The 20,383-nt window shown below is 43.3% G+C and overlaps 1 protein-coding gene and 1 long non-coding RNA gene across 13 annotated transcripts in view; one reads left to right on the forward strand and one right to left on the reverse strand.

Annotated features, from left to right (window-relative positions):
* Nucleotides 1–20,383, forward strand: part of ADGRL3 (adhesion G protein-coupled receptor L3) — a 534,652-nt gene that overhangs the window by 491,402 nt on the left and 22,867 nt on the right. For 3 of the 9 annotated variants that reach the window (XM_080987081.1, XM_080987082.1, XM_080987083.1), the window contains one exon: nt 16,406–20,087. The exons of 2 other annotated variants lie outside the window; for them this stretch is intronic. In XM_080987081.1, coding sequence (XP_080843207.1) covers nt 16,406–17,205 — 800 coding nt within the window. In that variant the 3' untranslated portion in view covers nt 17,206–20,087. Of the gene's footprint in view, nt 1–11,471; nt 11,524–11,900; nt 12,107–16,405; nt 20,088–20,383 lie in introns of those variants that run through there. 4 more of the 9 variants (XM_080987087.1, XM_080987088.1, XM_080987078.1 and 1 more) reach the window with 3 other exon arrangements.
* Nucleotides 1–20,383, reverse strand: part of LOC308466473 — an 88,093-nt gene that overhangs the window by 5,803 nt on the left and 61,907 nt on the right. Inside the window, exons 1-3 of one of the 4 annotated variants that reach the window (XR_013980828.1) lie at nt 13,745–16,399; nt 8,679–11,475; nt 1,382–1,842 (exon numbers count right to left, since the gene is read on the reverse strand). This is a non-coding gene — a long non-coding RNA (uncharacterized lncRNA). Of the gene's footprint in view, nt 1–1,381; nt 1,843–7,181; nt 11,476–13,744; nt 16,415–20,383 lie in introns of those variants that run through there. The other 3 variants (XR_013980830.1, XR_013980827.1, XR_013980829.1) reach the window with 3 other exon arrangements.

The raw sequence follows: 20,383 nt of genomic DNA on the forward strand, positions 1-20,383 counted from the left end.
GTAGAATGACCAGCCTGGGTGTGGGAAATGGCACCGGAAATCACAAGAATGAGAAGGTGTCTGGGAGCTCTATCTTATTTGAGATTGGCAAGGCGTAGGGCAGGGCACTAACAAGACTAGAGCAGCCCTTGAAGTGAAGATAGACAGTCGGCTTGCATCTCTCTGTCCTTGCTAGGGAAACAGGGCATCACTCATCAGGAATAGCTTAGCACCAAACTAGACATGATGCCAAAATGTCATTAGAAAGCTCCTCCATTAAAAAAAAATACTAGGAGATTTTTCCCAGTGCTAATATCAGTGCAGGAATGTGGTGGTGGTGATATTTGTCATGCCTGCAGCTGGGGAGGGAAGGGTGTTTAAGCTTTACAATAGGTTGCTCGATTAGGGGATTTTACCCCTCCCCTTTATAAGAAAAACTTCCAAAACTGTCATAGAAATCCATGTGTGTGTTTTATATCCTCCTCTCCCCATGCACTGCTGTCCTAATGAACCCACCACTAGCACTGTAACATTTTTTAAAGCCATTTTGACATGATTTCCAATTATGTGTCTAGCTTGGCCCTCGGGTCAGGGGTACAACATGGCTGGCTACCCTTGCCAGTCTCCCTGAGTCTATCAGGGTGTGGGGTTAGAATGACCCCTCCTCCTTCACATTGGTCTTAGCAAAATGAGAAAATGCTTAGAAAAGCAGAGGCAACACTTCTTTCACACTCTCTACTGCAGGCAAAGTCCAAAGTCCGGCCCGGGGGTTTAATCCGGCCCCTGTAGCAGTTTATATCCTGGGGTAAAAATTCTAAAAGGTCGACAACTTCAACCCTAAAAAAAGGTCAACAACTTTCTTTGGGGAGAAAAAGAAGCTCAACAGCGTCAACAGATAGGAAATCTTAAGTTGAACTTCAGGAAAAATTTCTGAACTGTTAAGAGCAGGTGAACAAGAGATTAAACTGCTAGAGGACAATAGAGGGAGCTCCTTGGAGATATTTTAAGACAAGCTTGCACATTCTGGGCTGCTTCCAATGCAGGATATCTTTTCCTAGGGAGGCGGCTCAGTCTTCTAGTCCTCGGTATAATATGTGTTTTGTTTTTTATTACAAATTTGTGGATGATATACCCTGTCTTTCAAATTTACATGACTTGCAAATCCTGAAGTTTGATCTTCAGGTTTCAGACTTTGGGCTTCCACTTTCACAATGGGGCTCCCCCCTCTCTCCTGCCCCTGGCTTGTGGGGCAGGTGGTTTGGAAGAAGCCCCAGAACAGCACAGAAGGGATGGGGGTTGGTTCTGTCTGGCAAGCTGATAAGCTTGCGCAGAAAGAACGTTAGCAGTAGCGAGATGTTAAATTCCACCCCTAGAATTTATACTTTATATTTTTTTGGGACGCGGGTGGCACTGTGGGTTAAACCACAGAGCTGATCAGAAGGTTGGCGGTTCGAATCCCCGCGACGGGGTGAGCTCCCATTGCTCGGTCCCTGCTCCTGCCAACCTAGCAGTTCGAAAGCACATCAAAGTGCAAGTAGATAAATAGGTACCCCTCCAGTGGGAAGGTAAACGGCGTTTCCGTGTGCTGCTCTGGTTCGCCAGAAGCGGCTTAGTCATGCTGGCCACATGACCCAGAAGCTGTACGCCGGCTCCCTCAGCCAATAAAACGAGATGAGCGCCGCAACCCCAGAGTTGGTCACAACTGGACTTAATGGTCAGGGGTCCCTTTACCTTTACCTACCTTAGAGTCTACCTGAAGCATTTGGTTTTAGAACAGTGACCCAACCGAGGGAAATTCCCCTGACAGCACCGGAAGAAGTGCTCCTGACAGGAAGGAGAAAGCCTCTCTCCCGTACGGAGATGCTGCAAAGAGGAAGAAGAAGAGGCTAGGTCACACACTCCTGCCACGAAAGGCTTGGATAGTGCATTAGCTTTTTACACATCCATAGAGAAGGAGGCACTTGGAAACTAAGAAGGAAACAGGGAAAGCTCTCAGGGCATCATGGACTCTAAATCTAAATAATGAAATAAGTAAAACCAAAATGGAAGCCCTAAAATGGTGGAGAAATGTGTTCCGACCATTGTGAGGAAAGACCAAAAAGGCTGCTTATTGTATCTCTGGCAGCGGCAGAGGGAATTCTCTGCTGCGCGACCCCTGGCAGCACCTTCAGCTGGTTGCAGAGATTTCAGGGACTTCCCACCCAAATTTTGAATTGAAAGGGGCCAGTCAGGGCTGATCTAGGAGGCATTGATTTGCAGACAGACCTGGAGGAGCCTGTCTCCACGCAGATCCACCTCCAGGTCATATATTATGGCTGTGCTGCAAGTGGGCAGCGCAGTCGGCAACGATTATCCCACCTGCCCACCCACTCTCCGAAGTTATGTTGACAGTGCGACCTTGCTGTAGAATTATTTGGGCGCCATATTCAGGGCCAGGGAGGTATTTTTCTGCAGAAAAATCTGGCCTGTATGGGGCTTCTGCCTACCTCATAGCAATTGTCACAACTTTTGGCAGAAAAGACATTGGGTTGGATCTTTAGTCAGAATTGAAACAAAGGTTCAGGGTATCGCAGTTAAAAGATCCAGGAGGAAGGTTTTGTCCAAAGGCCCAGATGGGGGCTAACGGACCATAAAACTCAAAGTTTTATGGTGGGATCGCCCCCATTTGAACTGCATCAGCAGGGAATACAGTGGTACCTCTGGATACGAACGGGATCCGTTCCAGAGCCCCGTTCGCATCCAGAAGCAAACGTAACTAGAGACAGCACATCTGCACACAGACGCGTCGCTTTTCGCCACTTCTGCGCATGCGCATGACGTCATTTTGAGCGTCTGCGCATGCACAAGCGGCGAAACCTGGAAGTAACGCACTCCATTACTTGCCGCAGAGCACGCTCAACCTGAAGTGGATTCAACCTGAGGTATGACTGTACCTTTAAACCAGGATCAGTGCTAATAGAGCAATCAGCCAGCAACCAAGCTAGGCCGATTTAGGATACATGCCTGATGCCTATGCCAAAGCCTGCTTGCATCTGAAATCAATAAAAGTTGTGGCTATTTCAATCCCAGATTGTTGTCCTGTCATTTTTGCTACCTTCACGCCCCTGAAATCTGAGCTCACGGTGCCTGGGCCCAGCCCATAGAGCAACAGGGAACTTTGGTTCAATACACATCAATGGGGAAATAAAACATGTCCTTTGTGTGCATTTTCAAAATAGCCCGAAATGAAGGACAGGCTCCATTATGTGCTTAAAACAAACAAACCAAGAATTAGAAAGGTCTTGTACATCATGCTTCTGGTTGTTCTGAAACTGCATTCCAATGTAATCATTGGGGTGATCATACATAATGCATTCTCCATCAGATTTTTGTTTGTCTTAATCAAGAAACATTAATACCTTGCATTCTTTCTGCATATTCTCAGAATTCCTTCTTGCTTTTAAAAGATGTTTTCAACAGGGTTCCTGATTGTGAGGATTTTAAGCATGTACAGGCAAACACCCTTGTGCCTTTCACACTAAAAATGTGAAAAGTTAGGTTCTTCCTGCATATCTTTCCTAGTCAAGGCAGGCAAAAGTCTGGATATTTATTTCAAAAGAAGGGTTTCGTTTCATAACTCTGTCATATTTTAAAGCATATGTATTTTTATTTCAGGTATAACTAATTATTAGATGACTGAGGCAGAAGGAGTAGAACTTTTGCAGAGCAATGAAGGTGGAGAGGATGAAATTCACTCCTACAGGCATATAGTATAACTGCTGGTCCTTCCTTGCTAGCTTGTAAGTAGTAAAAGGGGTCATAGCTGTACATGACAGGACACAGTTGCCAAATGCCTAAAGATTGGCAGCCCTTGAAATAAGAGATTAGCAGCCCGACTAGAAAGATGGCAAGGAAAACAATCACCTAAGGGTGGCTGTATTGGCTTAGTTCGAGACTTAAGTCCATTTCCATGAAAATTTTTCAGTTGAAATTCTGAAGAAACCTCATGAGGGTGGGAAAAGTTGCAACCCAATGTAAGGTGGTCCAACTATTGCCTCTGAGTCTGCTTTAAGCTTTTAAGCATCTGGCTGTTAACCAGAAGGTTGGTGGTTCGAGCCCACCCAGGGGCAGCTGTGGATTCTTGCATTGCAGGAAGTTGGAGTTCCTTCCAATTCTGTAATTCTATGAAACAAGCCAAAGGGTTTTCCAAAACCCTGAACACATTTAATTTATCATCCAATTTGTTCATGCATTTTGTATTATGAAAGCTTATAGGTTACTCTCACCCAAGACACTTTCCAAGCCCATGTGAATTCCCATACTGTATCTTTCATCTCAGCCATCGTAATTCATGGCATATAGATCTGTGCAGTCTAAGTCTCTGAACATCTCTGCAATCTGTTTCCCTGTGTTCAGTGAGTAAGTCCTCGCAAGAGCATAAATGAGAGGGGTGGGGATTTAGTTCCTATGTTAAGGTGGGGAACAATTTTCACTGCTGGGAACTGCCCAGGTCTAACACTGTAACCAAAATCCCAAATGGAGCGAAGTGTGTGTAGCATTTAAATAATTTAGGTAACAGAATCTTCACATAAGATCTTCAAGGAACCAATGGATATGAGATCAGAACTTTTCCAGGTTTCTCTCCCTCGTTTTTTAGAAAATGCAGCAAAATGTCAGTATTATTATTATTATTATTATTATTATTTTATTATTTGTACCCCGCCCATCTGGCTGGGTTTCCCCAGCCACTCTGGGTGGCACAGAGACCAAAAATACACTAAAATGTCACACATTAAAAACTTCCCTGAACAAGGATGCCTTAAGATGTCTCCTGAATGTCAGGTAGTGTTTATCGCTTTGATATCTGCTGGAAGGGCGTTCCACAGGGCGGGCACCACTACCGAGAAGGCCCTCTGCCTGGTTCCCTGTAGCTTTGCTTCTCGCAGTGAGAGAACTGCCAGAAGGCCCTCCGCGCTGGACCTCAGCATCCGGGCAGAATGATGGGGTTGGAGACGCTCCTTCAGGTATACTGGACCGAGGTCGTTTAGGGCTTTAAAGGTCAGCACCAACACTTTGATTTGTGCTCGGAAACGTACTGGGAGCCAATGTAGATCTTTCAAGACTGGTGTTATATGGTCTTGGTGGCCGCTCCCAGTCAACAGTCTAGCTGCCGCATTCTGGGTTAGTTGTAGTTTCCGGGTCACCTTCAAAGGTAGCCCCACATAGAGCACATTGCAGTAGTCCAAGTGAGAGATAACTAGAGCATGCACCACGCTGGTGAGACAGTCCGTGGGCAGGGAGGGTCTCAGCCTGTGGAGCTGGTAAACAGCTGCCCTGGATATATAGTAGTATATTGGCTCTGCTGGAAAACTAGGTGCATTTGGCCCTTCCTCTCTCTCAGCTGCCCCTAACAATACCCATTCCCTTCAGGCTGCAGCAGAGGGAGGGAGTTGGACAACTCCGCTGAAAGCCTTTTGACTCCTCCCTGAAGTGTTTCCATCTCAGCCAGTCCTTATAAGAACTTTGTGACTTTAAGAACACATCCCCAAAGTTGACTTCTCTTGTTCCATCACCATCCCTTTTCCCTTTTCCATTGTGCCTGCATAAAACCCAATTGACGTTTGGTCTAATTCAGCAGGTTTTCCTGGAGAAGCAGCAGGATGCTTTTGAAGCCAAGATGCTAGGAAATAGACAAAGCGGTAGCGGAATTTTCTTCTCTGGCAACAGTAGTGTAGTTTATGGAAGTGATTTCTGGCAAGGTTAGCCAGACTTGATTGATTTGGGACCAAGGCAAAATAGTTTCAAATAGCTTAGGCTTCGTGGAGAATCTACCACTAATACCTGGCAAAGTCCCTTGCCCAGCATCAAAAGCATCAAAGGTGATCAGGTCTACTTGAGTCTACTTGGGAGAGAGATGTTACAATTTCTTCTTTCTAACGTGTTTTGCAACAGATTATCGCTGTGCCACAAAAAATTGTCGCAGATTATGGGCTATTATAGCAGGTTTTCTATGACTTGAGGGACGCGGGTGGCGCTGTAGGTTAAACCACAGAGCCTAGGACTTGCCGATCAGAAGGTTGGTGGTTCGAATCCCCACGACGGGGTGAGCTCCCATTTCTCAGTCCCTACTCCTGCCAACCTAGCAGTTCGAAAGCATGTCAAAATGCAAGTAGATAAATAGGTACCACTCCGGCAGGAAGGTAAACGGCATTTCCGTGCGCTGCTCTGGTTCGCCAGAAGCGGCTTAGTCATGCTGGGAAGTTTTTAATATTTAATGCTGTATTGTTTTTAACCCTTGATTGGGAGCCGCCCAGAGTGGCTGGGGAAACTCAGCCAGATGGGCGGGGTATAAATAACAAATTATTATTATTATTATTATTATTATTATTATTATTATTATGACCCGGGAGCTGTACGCCGGCTCCCTCAGCCAATAAAGCGAGATGAGAGCCGCAACCCCAGTGTCGGTCACGACTGGACCTAATGGTCAGGGGTCCCTTTACCTTTACTATCTATGACTTGGGGGTCATCCATACTTTTGCCCCATGCTTTCTAGACACAGGTCCACACTTTAAAGCGCAGTTCTGATTTCCCATGGGTTAGAATTTGCTCCACTTCAGTGGTAAAGAGCAGGTTTTTGTGGGGAAAGCTCCAGCCCCCCCCCCCCAAAGCACTCGGACACAGTGCTTTAAATGTGGCACAAGGAAGTCTGGAGGAGCCCTTACCTTTGCAGAATGTAGGACCAGCTAGAGCACTTATTATACGAAGTGGTGTGCATTTCTTTCCATTGTGCTAGGACTCAATTATTTTAAGCTACTTTCTTTCAGACAAACCATACATGTTGGCTGCTCCTCATCAAGCTCACTATCGCTTTCATCATTTTGCCATGTTCAGGTTTTTTTCCTTTTCTTTTCCATAAAATTGCTTTGGAGAGAAAATGAACAGCTCTCTGAAGAAAACCAACACAAAATAACACCATCCCCTATGATAGTGATCATTGTAGATCACTCTTGTCAAAGAAACTGTCTTTCAAGTTAAATCAACACTTCCTACTGCTGAGTTCAACAGTTGTGCATTCTTGCAGGCTTTTTATACAATCTTTCCTCAGCAGGAAAATATATATTGGCTTGGCACTGAGATCTCCATTTGCCTTACTAAGAACTCTTTAGAATATATATATATATATATATATATATATATATATATATATAGGCGTGCTCTGGTCCATGGGGTCATGAAGAGTCGGACACGACTAAACAAAACTAATATATAGAGTCACGGCAGAAGAGTGCTTTTGCACTCCTCCATCCTTTTAAAAATGTTTTATTTTTCCATTTTCCCCCGCCTCCAGGGCTAGTATAGTTTTATTCCCTGGCTTGAGGGCATGTTGGGTGACTGGAAAGGCGATGGAACATGTTCATGGCTCTGCTCAGGTCAGATCTCTGATGGTTGTGGGGCCAGGACTGCAGAGGTTGCCACAGCAATGGGGAGGGAGAATCTGGCCCCGATTCTCCCTCTCTGCCCTCCCAAAGGGAGGGCCAGTTTTTACTTTGGCTCCCAGGATACCGTCCAAGGGGCCATAGGACTGCAGGGCTAGTCACTTGGTTCACAACAGCACAATGTGGCAATACCTTCTCTGCCATAATTTGAAAGATGGTGAGCCCGAGACCTTCACCTCCTTGTCATTTTGTCTCCATTTCATTCAAGCCAAATAATGCCAAAGCTCCATGCAATGGGGTCCTTAACTCCTCGGATTGTGTTTGCTGCATTCTCATGTTGTTGTTGTTTAGTCGTGTCCGACTCTTCATGACCCCCTGGACCAGAGCATGCCAGGCACTTCTGTCTTCCACTGCCTCCTGCAGTTTGGTCAAACTCATGCTGGTAGCTCGAGAACACTGTCCCACCATCTCATCCTCTGTCGTCCCCTTCTCCTTGGGCCCTCCATCTTTCCCAGCATCAGGGTCTTTTCCAGGGAGTCTTCTCTTCTCATGAGGTGGCCAAAGTATTGGAGCCTCAGCTTCAGGACCTGTCCTTCCAGTGAGCACTCAGGGCTGATTTCCTTAAGAATGGATCAGTTTGATCTTCTTGCAGTCCATGGGACTCTCAAGAGTCTCCTCCAGCACCAGAATTCAAAAGCATCAATTCTTCAGCGATCAGCCTTCTTTATGGTCCAGCTCTCACTTCCATACATCACTACTGGTGCATTCTCATACATCAGTTAAATACTTATGTGTACAGTTTGTGTTGTAATGCGGTTCAATGACAAACACATAATGCACACATTATGCATATGACTTTGGTACACTTGATATTTGAAGAACTGAGCCATCAAACATATAGATATTTGAAATTCAATATAGCTGGTATTTAACATATGTTCCATTAAATGTGGCCTTCAAAAGTACGACTTGAATGAAGCTTTCAACTAGCGTCTATTCCCATTACCTGCCTTTGATGAAGTGATATTTGTGACTGAACAAGTGGCTGAGAGTCTTCACCCCTCCAGCATGAGCAGTTGTCTTATGTTTCTGGCAGAGATATCCTTTTGAGCGCTGTCTCCATGGGTACGTCTTATAACAATCACTGCTTAAGAGGTACACAAATTCAGTACTTGCCAGTGTCTTTAGTTGTTTTGGCAACCCTATCCTGTCAGATAAAAGCAGCTGCCCGGGGAACTTGTTTGAAAAAGGTAAATATGTCTGCAAAAATAAATAACTTACTGGTGATTCTTCCCATTACTTGCAAGTTCCAGCACTCTGGGCATTTAAACATTTGTAGGGATCAGTTTCATCCCCTCCATCTTCATTGCACTGCAAAAATTCTACTCCTTTTGCCTCAGGCAAGCCTCTTCTATCTTTTCTTTTTTTGATACCTGAAATATATTAAAAAGTGACATGATTCTGTATGCGTGTGTGTGTCCATTATGTTTTCTACATGTGAGAACTAGTCTTAAAAACTAAGATACAAGGATCTGAGGCTATATTAATGGCTTGTATCCTAATGAGCAGAAGTGTCATGCATGGGGAGTTTTCCATTCATTGTGATACCTGGTTATGATACCCCCACCCCCGCTTTATTTTAAAAAGAGCCTCCCTGGAGGGTTGGGAGATGGGGAGGGGAGGAGCAGCAGCTGGAGTAAGAGGAGATTGCCCAAATCAGGCATAGTACATCCTCAAGAAACAGCTGGTGGGGGGATGCAGGAGGTTGAAGGTCTCCTTGCACAAGTCTCCTACACCTTCGCTATTTAGGATCTGGGCCAAGACGTACATTGGAAACACATGTCACTAGTGATGCTATGTGGCCAGAAATCCAGACTTGTCTTCCTAAGGTTTTTCAAACCAACTACATCCACCTGAAAGACTCTGCAGAGTTTATCTCTGGACATAGAAGTGTTCACAAGATGGCACCCAGCTGCTATACTACATGCAGTACAGAGATCTTATTTTCTGGGGCAGTTTAACATATATCAGTAATAAGTAACTTCATTCATACCTGCCTTTTAGAATAGCTTTCCCAAGCAGGAGGCAGGTACTCCTTTTCTGGAACAATAGCAAGCCTCATGGTGGAGCAGGCCCTCTCTCTCAGTTGTCCTTCTCACTTGCGTCAGGACTGCTATTTGAAAATAAAACCCTGCAGATGCTATTCCACATGGGAAACAGTTTTGGAATAATCCAGCCATGTCGTATAGATAGAAGTGCTTGTGACAGCATTGTGGCCTTCAAGTTGTTGTTGAATTCTCAATTCCATCAGCCCCAACCATCATGACCAATGTTCAAGGATGATGGGAGTTTTCCAGTTGTGCTCTCTGGCATATGTATTTAGGGATCAAGGCAGTACCAGAAGCAGACATTGCTGTGCACCTGCCAAAGCTGGGGGTCCACTGTCCACCCGTAGTGCCTCCAGGGCCAGGTGATTTCTCTCCTTCTTGGGATGCGTGCCCCATCTAAGTGTGGGGCACAGAGTGTGGGGACAGAGCAGCATTCTCACCGCATCCTGCACTGCACGTCACAGAAGTTGTAGAGATTGGACCCAGAATGGGCAGAAGGGATGTCGGTGAGCGTAGGTGCCAGTTCCCTGGATGCCTGAGCCCCCACAAAATTCCCCATCAAGGGGCCAGGCATCCACCAATTTTGGCAGCAGGGCCAGGCATGCTGCATGGCATTCATGGCCCCGGGCACCCACAATCGCAGGGCCAAGATGGCCCTCCTGTTGGTGAGGAGGAGATAGGCTTACTCGCAGGGCACGCCATCTTACCCTAGGGCCTTCCCAAACCTGGAACCTGCACTGACAGATGCAAACGCAATTAAACTTGGACCTAAATTTCAATCACTCTGCTCCATCAAAACTAGTAAATCTCCCTAATATGTTGGCCTTCCACATACATGAAGATGTTAACATGGTGAGTCCCTATGGGCTTTTTTATCTGTCCCGCTTAGTGGTTCTCTAAGCAGCTGGGCTGATTTCAACCACACCAGCATAATAATTAGAAGCTGAGTGTTTCTGGCACAAATGAGAAGCAGCAGCTTTGCCCAAGTGGATTTGGTACCGCTCAGTCCGCTTCCAGGCAAGTACTGCATTGCAAGCTGAACTTGTGAAATGGGCCTTAGAAGTTGCTGTTCTGGAAGGAAGGGCATTTCCTATCTGAATTAAGCAGCTGAAGGTAGAATCATACTTTAGCCTCACCCTTGTTCCCTTAGAAGTGCAGGATTCAGAAAGCCATGGGACTCTTAATGGTTCTGGGCTGGGCTGAAGCACAGCCCGGCTCACTCTGGACTGAATATGGATTTGGTTGGGTAAGTAGAGTAGAGGGCTAAGAGTGCGGAGTCCCCAAGGAAAAACGTTGGCGATAAAATTATCTTGAAGCTTGAACATTTCTGAAGGGTCCATTTTGTATTCATCAAAACTATTCATATTCACATACTAACTGTAGTTTTCACAGAAAATTCCCCACCAGCTCTAGGGGTGTTCTGGTTGCAGTGGGCTCTGTACTGGGGCCTAAAAAAGCTTGAGAGCTCTTTTGAAAAGTTCCTCACAATGCTAGTGTTCATTATAAGAGTTCTTTGAATGCTGTGGATGAAAAGAAAAAGTTTACAAGAGTAATGCAGTGCTCACATAGACAAGTAGGCAAGCATTTTAGCATGCAAGCAAGCCATAGGTGCCATAATAGACAGTAAGTAAAAGCACTTGTTTGAAAACTCAGGAAATAGCCTTGGATATTTACTGGCATAACTAGTGCATGGTGATTTTCAGATTTGATTTTGCTTTTGAAATCTTGAGGACGGGGTTTATAAAACCAAAACATCTATCACTGTAAATAAAACATGTTGTGACTAATACGTCAAGCAGGTATATCTAATCCATGCAATGTAACGTCATTTGCTTCAAAAGTTGAAATGCTTTCTGTTAACACTTTTTCTGCATATCATCAATTTGCTTTTGAACCATATTCCTCCTATTGTCGCTGTAAGCTTACTTGTTGTTTTTTCTTTCCTTTTCTTCATGCTGTCGTTTAGAGCCCTACAGAGAGACAAGTATGGGAGTAAAGCTAAACATTGCATATCAAATGTAATTTTTTTTAGTTCACTTTTTAATGCATCATATATCAATGATGTAGATATTTAAAACAGTTCATCTCTCACAATGCAGAAATCAAGAATAATAAGCCATATTCTATAAATATTGATAGAAATTAGATGCTTCTGTTGTGTCTATTTTTTCATTTTGTCTTTCATCCAGTGTGTTTAAGTTTTGTGTAATTGTGTGTGAGAATGAAATTTCTTTTATGTTAAAAACACTTTTTGTCTGCAAAGTCATACTGTTTTTCTCATGTTGCTGTGGCATCTTTAATGAGAGCTGAACATTTTCAATGCAAAGCAATTGAAAATTGATTTATTTTCCTTTAAAAAGCAATATTGCAGCTAATAATTCTTTCTTCTTAGCAGAAGAAAGAAGGAACAATGTCTTAATGCAGAGCTGTGATCACGCTCGAGATTTTGCAACCACCTCTTGTTTTGCCCCTCAAATACTGTCGGTGATGGATAGAGATTTATACTGTGAAAATAAATGGCTCCATTCTTCATCTGTGATGGTTGTTCTATTTTTACCCATGAGTTGTTCTTTTCTCTCTGTCTGAAACACAGATTTGATGTGCATCTGGTAAATACCTAAATATCAAAATAAAAATGACCTTTTGGAGAAATTTCAATTCAGAGAAATGCCAAACTGCAATCCTAAGCACACATCCTGGCAGTTCTGCCTCACAGATGCAGACTGAATTCAGTATTTTCAGAAGGTACACTAACAGTGTATAAAAAGGTTTTTCTTGCTGATATGAATGGCCAATAAATTGTCAACAAATTGCTTTTCTAATCCGGCAATGTTGGTTCAGCCTTGTCTGCTGTCTCTGGCAGAAGCAGCTGAACTAACAGGAAGAGCAATGTGGACGCATTAATCCTGTCTCATGTTTTGTGTGTGTCAAAAGGATTACAATATTAATTAAGGAAGCCCAGGTGGATCGCCAGCATCTGATGTCTGACTTATTGTCTCCCCTAGAGCATCTCACCCATATGGCTCCCGTGCAATTGCTCTTTTGACACTTCCGACCCGACTGTCTCTTAAGTTGTGCAGGCTGCCTCAGTCTAATGCCTTGAACAGGACCAATTGAAGTTTACAAAGCAGTGGGCTAGGTTTTTTTTTAGCTTCAAATAACTCTTCCTCATGCTTAATGTTAACAGAGGAAAAGAAGGGAGGGAGGATCTTGCATATGCACAGTTTTAGGGTGTGGTGTTAGTCCTGATTGCAGGATGTTAGATCCTTAAGGAGGAAGCTTTTGTAGGCTATTTACCATATTTTTCGCTCTATAAGACACACCAGACCATAAAACGCACCTAGTTTTTGGAGGAGGAAAAGAAGAGAAAAAATATTCTGAATCTCAGACACCAGAACAACAAGAGGGATCGCTGCGCAGCGAAAGCAGCGATCCCTCTTGCTGTTCTGGATTCTGGTAGGATTCTGGTATAGCTGGGCAGCCTGCATTCACTCCATAAGACGCACACACATTTCCCTTACTTTTTAGGAGGTAAAAAGTGAGTCTTGTAGAGCAAAAAATACGGTAGCTTGCTTTGTGCTCAGTTGAAAAGTCCCAGGTTGCAGCAGAACATGCTGGAGCAACGAAGCAACAGCCCATCTCCCTTTGAAAAAATATGAACTATACCCATCTCTTCCAAGCACTAATTGGAACCCATAGGTAAGGCAAAAGAGAAGGGGGAATGGTAGGCTTTATATTGCCAAAGCTGGGTGGAAGAGATTCCTTCTTTCCCCTGGGGCCTCTTGCCACATTGGCAGCCATTTGCTGCAGCATGAAATTGTAAGCAGAAAGCTGCCATTGGCATGTGCCTTAAGAGCATTTTCCACACATGAGGCTTAAAGCAGTTATTGCAACCCAGTCCGGTTTGTAAAACACTTTGAAGGCTCATTCGCCCTGCTCTCCTCCAGTTGTTCTTTTGCCTTAACGCCCACCTGAATAGCAACGCTGAAAGGCAGATTGACAAAGGAAAATGCTCCGATTCCCTGAGCTCCTACAACTTCGCACCAAGAGGACAGTTTGAGATTTGGATTTCCACCCCACAGAATTAGCTCCCTGGTTGCCTGTAGAAGAACTTCCCTCAAACTATTTCAGTACTCAGAGGGAAATCAGGCCCAGTTTTTCATTACAGTCCAAGTATGAAAAAATGTATAATTGTACCAATACATGATATGTATTAGAAATTTGTACAACTAACCTTACCAACAAAGGTTTCTTATTCCTCGGCAGTGGGTATGTCTAAGTTATTGCATGTAGATTCTGATGAAGCCTTGCAACATCTTTATTATACAGACCTACCAGTAGTGAGACAAGCACCAAAAAGAATACATTAAATGCAAAACCCAACAGAAGTCAGCATTAAATCTTCCAAAACAAGATATTAAACCATGACAGTTTTATTGTGTTGCTTCAAGAAGTTGCAGCAAAAATAAAATGACACATTCACAAATGCAGCTATTAAACACAATTCTATACATAGCAGTCGCAACCAGTCTAAAGTGACTAACGGGGCTGGTCCTGTCCATGTTTGTTACGACATAAGACTTGCTGAATCCATGGGACTTTATCTCAGGTAAGTAATTATAGGATTGTAGCCTTAATGTGTATTTATAGGAAGTCTTTTAGGGTCAGGCCCTTTCAAAGCAGCTTTCAATATATCATTCACAACTGATTATGAAGTTTGGTTATGCAAGCTCATTAATTCCAGGCCATTTTAAGAATTAATATTATAAAGTGCATGCTGAATCTTTTTAAAAAAAACCAGCACCTTGCATAACAAATGTTCAGTTTCTTTCAATTTATTTATATGCCACTTTTCCATGGTGGATTATGCCCAGAGCAGTTTATAATAAACGTAAAAATGCAGCACCACAAAACTGAAAAAAAATTCATTACAAAATATATCAAATTCAACAAGCTGTTTTCAGTATTACAATGAAATGATAGTTGCAGTTAATATCTATCAAGCAGAAACATCAAGATTAGAATTAACAGGGAGTGGAATAGCAAGGTCTACTAATGCCAGCCTTGTTGCATTACAAGAGGCCACAAGAGGCCCGTTTTTGCAATCTTGAGATGTCAGGGACTTGTTCGTCTGCATGCAGCATAATCCCAGGCACAGTTATTTAAAAAGAAAAATAAAGAAATCTTACTGAGTTCGATGGGACCTGCTTTCTTCTACCTGCACCAAGGATTGCAACCACACAGCTCCATCCTGGGCCTGTTTACTTGGAAATAGCTCCCACTTTCTAACTGGCTACAGTCCTAGCTAGACACACTTGCAAAAATGACTCATTGAAAACAGTGGGGCTTACTTCTGAATAAACAGGCAACTGTGTGACACATCATTATTATTATGATTGCTATGTATCTGATTTGTGGCAATAGTTGCTGCTGGGAAGGATTTTAAAAAATAATAGCACTACTACTTTTTAGGGCCAAAGTAGCTGAAATGCCAAGAGATTCATGACCAGATCTCTCACAGGTATTGTATTTTAAGCCTGGGGAGGTGGCCATGGGAGAAGGCTTCTTTAAGCCTTACTCTGGGCTGTGTTCTCAAATTCATTCCCCTCCCCTTGATTTATTGCCCTCCAGGGAAAACTACTGTATTTTTTGCTCTATAAGACTCACTTTTTCCCTCCTAAAAAGCAAGGGGAAATGTGTGTGCATCTTATGGAGCGAATGCAGGCTGCGCAGCTATCACAGAAGGGATTGCTGCTTTCACTGCGCAGCGATCCCTCTTGCTGTTCTGGCTTCTAAGATTCAGAATATTTTTTTTCTTGTTTTCCTCCTCCAAAAACTAGGTGCGTCTTGTGGTCTGGTGCGTCTTATAGAGCAAAAAATACGGTATATAGGTCAACTAGCAGCTCTGTGAGTGGTTTAACACAGGAAATGTGTGTGGAATAAATGGTTTAAAATCACTCCCCAAGACTGATCCTCCCATCTGCATGTGGCTGCTTTGGGGAGAAAGGGTTGGGTATGATTTCAGGAAATAAATTAAAAGCAGTAAGAGATCTTATCAGGTTCCTTGGTGCCTTGTCAACCTTCACTCTTAAAGCAATACAATAAACTTGTGATGCAGTTGTATATCCTAATTCTTCTTTGATTTAACTCAAACAGCAATAACAAGCAATTAGATAGCAGTCATCGTGCAACACATTAGTTCTGCCACAGCTTGCAGATATTTTTCAGGGGTATAAAAGTTTCCATTCAAAATAATTTACTATATGCAGAAACAAACAAACTAGAGACAAAGTTAAATTGGTAATGGATAGAAACCTAGGAAGCTGGAATACCAAGTCAGGTCATTGGTCTGTCTGCAATACTACCTACGCTGACTGACAGCAGCTCTGCAGAATTTCAGACTGGGGTATGTCCCGGCTGTATCTGGAGGGGCTGAGAGCTTCACCAGGAAAGCAGATGCTCCAGCACTGAGCTGCGGCCATTCCCCACCTGGGCAACTCAGTTAACCCCAGTAGCATGAGAAACTGAATTTTATCCTGGTGATTTGTATTTTATGTTTACACCCTCCCTCCAAAAAGCACTTTCTCAGGCTCTACATTTCCGTACTAAATCAATCATTTTCTCAAAAGTAATTTTGCGTCAAGCAAGGCGATGCCACACCTGACTTAATCCAAACTGTTTTCCTTGCCCCCAAACCCAACAATTTATGTATTCCTTTTTCCTTTCCTTTTCCTCTTTCTTTCTTTCTCTCTCTCCCTCTCTCTCTTTTTTGCACGGTTATTGTATGATGTAGCGAAATAGTATAGCATTGCTCCTTAGGTGGCTAGGCATTTAGAGCAAGACCCCCATGCATATATACCTTTTGGTACAAGTCAACCTTTCTTGTGTGATATTTTTCAGAGGGGCTTCTGAACAATGCCAGGGATACAAGTGTCATGGATACTCTACCACTGAATGGTAACCACGGCAATAGCTACAGCATTGCCAGCAGCGAGTACCTGAGCAACTGTGTGCAAATAATTGACCGTAGCTATAACCACAGTGAGACTGCCTTAGAGAAGAAGATCCTGAAAGAACTCACGTCCAATTATATACCTTCCTACCTGAACAACCATGAGTGCGCTAACGAACAGAACAGGAATCTGGTGAACAAATTCGTCAACAACCTAGGCAGCGGGAGTGAGGATGATGCCATCGTTCTCGACGACGCCACCTCCTTCAACCAAGAAGAGGCCCTGGGCTTGGAACTCATCCACGAGGAATCGGACGCGCCATTGCTACCCCCGAGGGTTTACTCTGCAGAGAACCACCAGCCTCACCATTACAGCCGGCGACGGATTCCGCAAGACAACAGCGAGAGCTTTTTCCCTTTGCTAACCAATGAGCACACAGAAGATCTCCAGTCCCCCAAAAGGGACTCTCTTTATACTAGTATGCCTGCTCTGGCCGGCGTGCCCGCCGCGGAAAGCGTCACCACCAGCACTCAGACCGACCCCCCGCCAGCCAAAAGTGGTGATGCTGACGACGTGTACTACAAGAGCATGCCAAACCTGGGCTCCAGAAACCATGTCCAGCAGCTACACACTTATTACCAGTTGGGGCGAGGCAGCAGTGATGGATTTATAGTCCCACCAAACAAGGATGGGACCCCGTCAGAAGAAACCTCCAAAGGACCGGCTCACTTGGTCACTAGTCTATAGAACATTAAGCAAACATTTTAACAAAACAAATGCCCCCCCCTCCTGCCCCCCGTCCCACACCTGGATTACTGTTTGGAGTTAAATCAAAGCGGTGGTAATATTGTGTGTCCTCCTACTTCATGCTGTTCTAAAGAACAAACAATTCTCATACCTTTTTAATGGAATTTGTAGGCCCACCCAGGAAGAATGCTAACTGCTGTGATTCTCTCACCCCAGCCCCCTCCCCGGCCCCTGTTGCCCCACCCAAGAAAGACTTCAGTATGCTAATTAAAGGGATGCACCAGGAAATGGTCCACTGTGTGGCCTTCTCAAATTATACTGTGTTTGTTTAAGCATCTTTTGGTGCTCTCTTTCTCTTTATCACCAAGGACCTGATTTACAAAAGGCCATTTGAAACAACTCGCAACGATGCATCTAGATTGGAGTGCTGCACAAAACAGAAGCAAAAATAGCGAAACTGTTTATTCTGAATCTGTATCACATAATAGTTTTTTGGTCTCTCACCACTTGATTTCACCGCAGCTCACTTAGCTGTGGAGCAAACAAAACCTAATGAAATAGAAAGGGAGTCTGTAATTGTATGCTACACGGCATATTTTTATGTTTTGCTGTATTAACTGATGATAATTCTAATGGCAGAAAAAAAATGGAACAATTCCTATGTAATGTACAGATACTAGCATTGCACATATAGTCTGCTTTTTGTTCCGCCAGAACTTGCGTCCCTGTTAATGTAGTGGAAAAAACAAAACAAAACTTTTTTCTGTTGTGCTGGTCTTGCAAGTTTGTCTACCAGTAGGAGCAAGATTTTTCATATATCCTTTTTTGGCCATTTTTCCATTAAAAAGAATTCACTGGGTAAAATAAAGTAATTCACTTTCTAAAGATCTTTTTATCTCTCAGTTCAGTCACACCCACACTTCAGTAGTCTGAGATATATGAATATATATATAAATATTATATATATTTTCCGACACACTTTATTTCATTATTCAGTCTATAAATTTGCCAACAAGACCTTTTTCAAATTGGAAAACTGGACGAACCTTTATGTTTACAGTGCACAATCGATTGAGATGCTGCATTTGTGGCAACAGACCTTCAGAGGGTATCTTCCTAGGAGTCTGGATATTATTAGAGAAATCATGGGGCTTCTGCATGCGACCGCAATGCCTCTGCAGGAGTCAAAAGTCTAGTCCCCAAACTAGGAACTGGTCCTGCAGTGGTGAAAAGCAAAAAAAAAGACTGATTCATAGCAAATATTTAAAAAAGAAAATATAAAACCCTATTTTTAAGTGGTTTTAAATAAAAACCCTTCCTAACAGGAAATGTATTTATTTGACAAGATTTAAAGTAATGTAGGCCTTCCCAGGGGGTAAATTAGCAGCACAGATTCTACTTTTTTTTATTTATGATGCATTTTGTATGGTCACCAAGTTGAATGACCTCATTACTAATATTTGTTGTAATAGTGAAATTTGTTTGCCAACCAATAAACAACTGATTACGATTTAGAAGGCACTGTATATATGTCCTGTACAATCAGTCTCTCCTAATTTATCTCCCTCTTTCCATCTTCAGCAAAAGGAGTTCAGCTCTTTTGGAGCTGAAGGTAGCTATGCAAATAAAAGGATTATTCAGCACAGAATTATGCAGAGAGGATCTGGGGGGAAATTAAGCCAAAATCCTAGAACGATGAGGCAGGCATGGGAAGTATCTTGTTTTATACTGGAGGCTTCTGTTATTGTTTGCTTTTGCAGTAGCATTTCAAATTAAGAGGACTTCAGACTATATTTTTCATCGTACTTTTTTATACATGGTCCATCCTGTATGTAGCTTTTGATGATCTCCATAACGATGTGGGCCAAACTAGACGTGGCATTAATTTCATAAATGCAATTAACATGCATTTAATTACCTATATGTATGTAAACGGCACCCAAGGGCGATTCTAAGCAACCTCAGGAGTGTGTATTGTGGGAGAAATTAACTGAGTGGGTTCACTTTACCTTGAAGTTATTTTCCCACAGCAGTTTCTTTCTTTCTTAGCTGTTCACATGAGCCTGGCTTTATTTCCTTTCTGTTGGTGTTCACACCAGGGAATGTGGACTGAGGGGGGATGTCTTTATCCTGGGCAAAAGTGTTGGCACCTTGGCTAGACACCACTCGGGGTGAAGCTGGTTTGAGAAACAGCACATCAAACAGTAGTAGCTCTTAACAAAGAACACACATGCATAACAGTCCTGTGAACATGGGGAAAAAGCCCAGCAACGGAAACTCAGAGAGTTTACAGCGCTAAACGGGAGTGTGGGAACACAGCCTCCCTGTTGACGCCAGGAGCCCAACAAGAAATTCTCCTCTCTGAAACAGCTGTTTGCATTTCCAGGGGAGCTCCCAGTGGCTCCCATTAAAATGCAGGCAGACGGACACATCAGAGAGGAAATTTCTGTCAGGATGGTGAGACAGGAAAAAGAGAGTTAAACTCCCCCTTCCCCACCCACGGTTGCTGAGGCTCCCCCTTGGCTGTTTTATGTACAGCAAAAAGTGCACATTGATTGCATTCGTGACACTTCTAGCTTGATCCTGTATTGTGTCCAAGAGAAAAGGAAAGCCTTGCGAAGCCTCTCCATGATCCTTTGTGTTTTTATGTTTTAGTGCTTGGCATTTGTTAATTGTGTTATCTGGAAAGGAGGCATTAGTCTCAATTGCTTGAGCGCTGGGAAAAGGCCCTCTACATTTCAGGAGGAGATGAAATAGCAGTGCTGAGTTGTATCCTCTGGAGAGATGTTGACAGAACCCCTCTGGCATTCCACGCCCCAACCTAAGTGCTCTTTTGTTGATACTTGCTTGCAGGATTTTGCAAAATAAATAAAAAAAATCCACCCAGTTGTACTTGAAGTTTATTTATTGAGAGAGAGGAATTAAATCGCTGTTCCAGTGGGTTAAGTAGGAAAACGTTTAGAATAAATCAGCAAACTGAAACAAGGCTGAGTGGTTTAGGAGATGATTTCTGGTTAATATAAAAGGCCACCTTTTGTGACAACAGTGCGTGCAAATGCTTCTAGGAACGTCTCAGAATTCAGTGAACAATTAAGTGAACTCTCATGAGAACAGAAAAGACGCTCATGTTTTTCCATATCCATTTCTTTAGCCCTGTGCAGATGGCTGTCGTGGCATG

The sequence above is a fragment of the Podarcis pityusensis genome, assembly GCF_964106645.2.
Source record: "Podarcis pityusensis genome assembly, chromosome: 17".
In the NCBI taxonomy this organism is placed as follows: Eukaryota; Metazoa; Chordata; class Lepidosauria; order Squamata; family Lacertidae; genus Podarcis; species Podarcis pityusensis.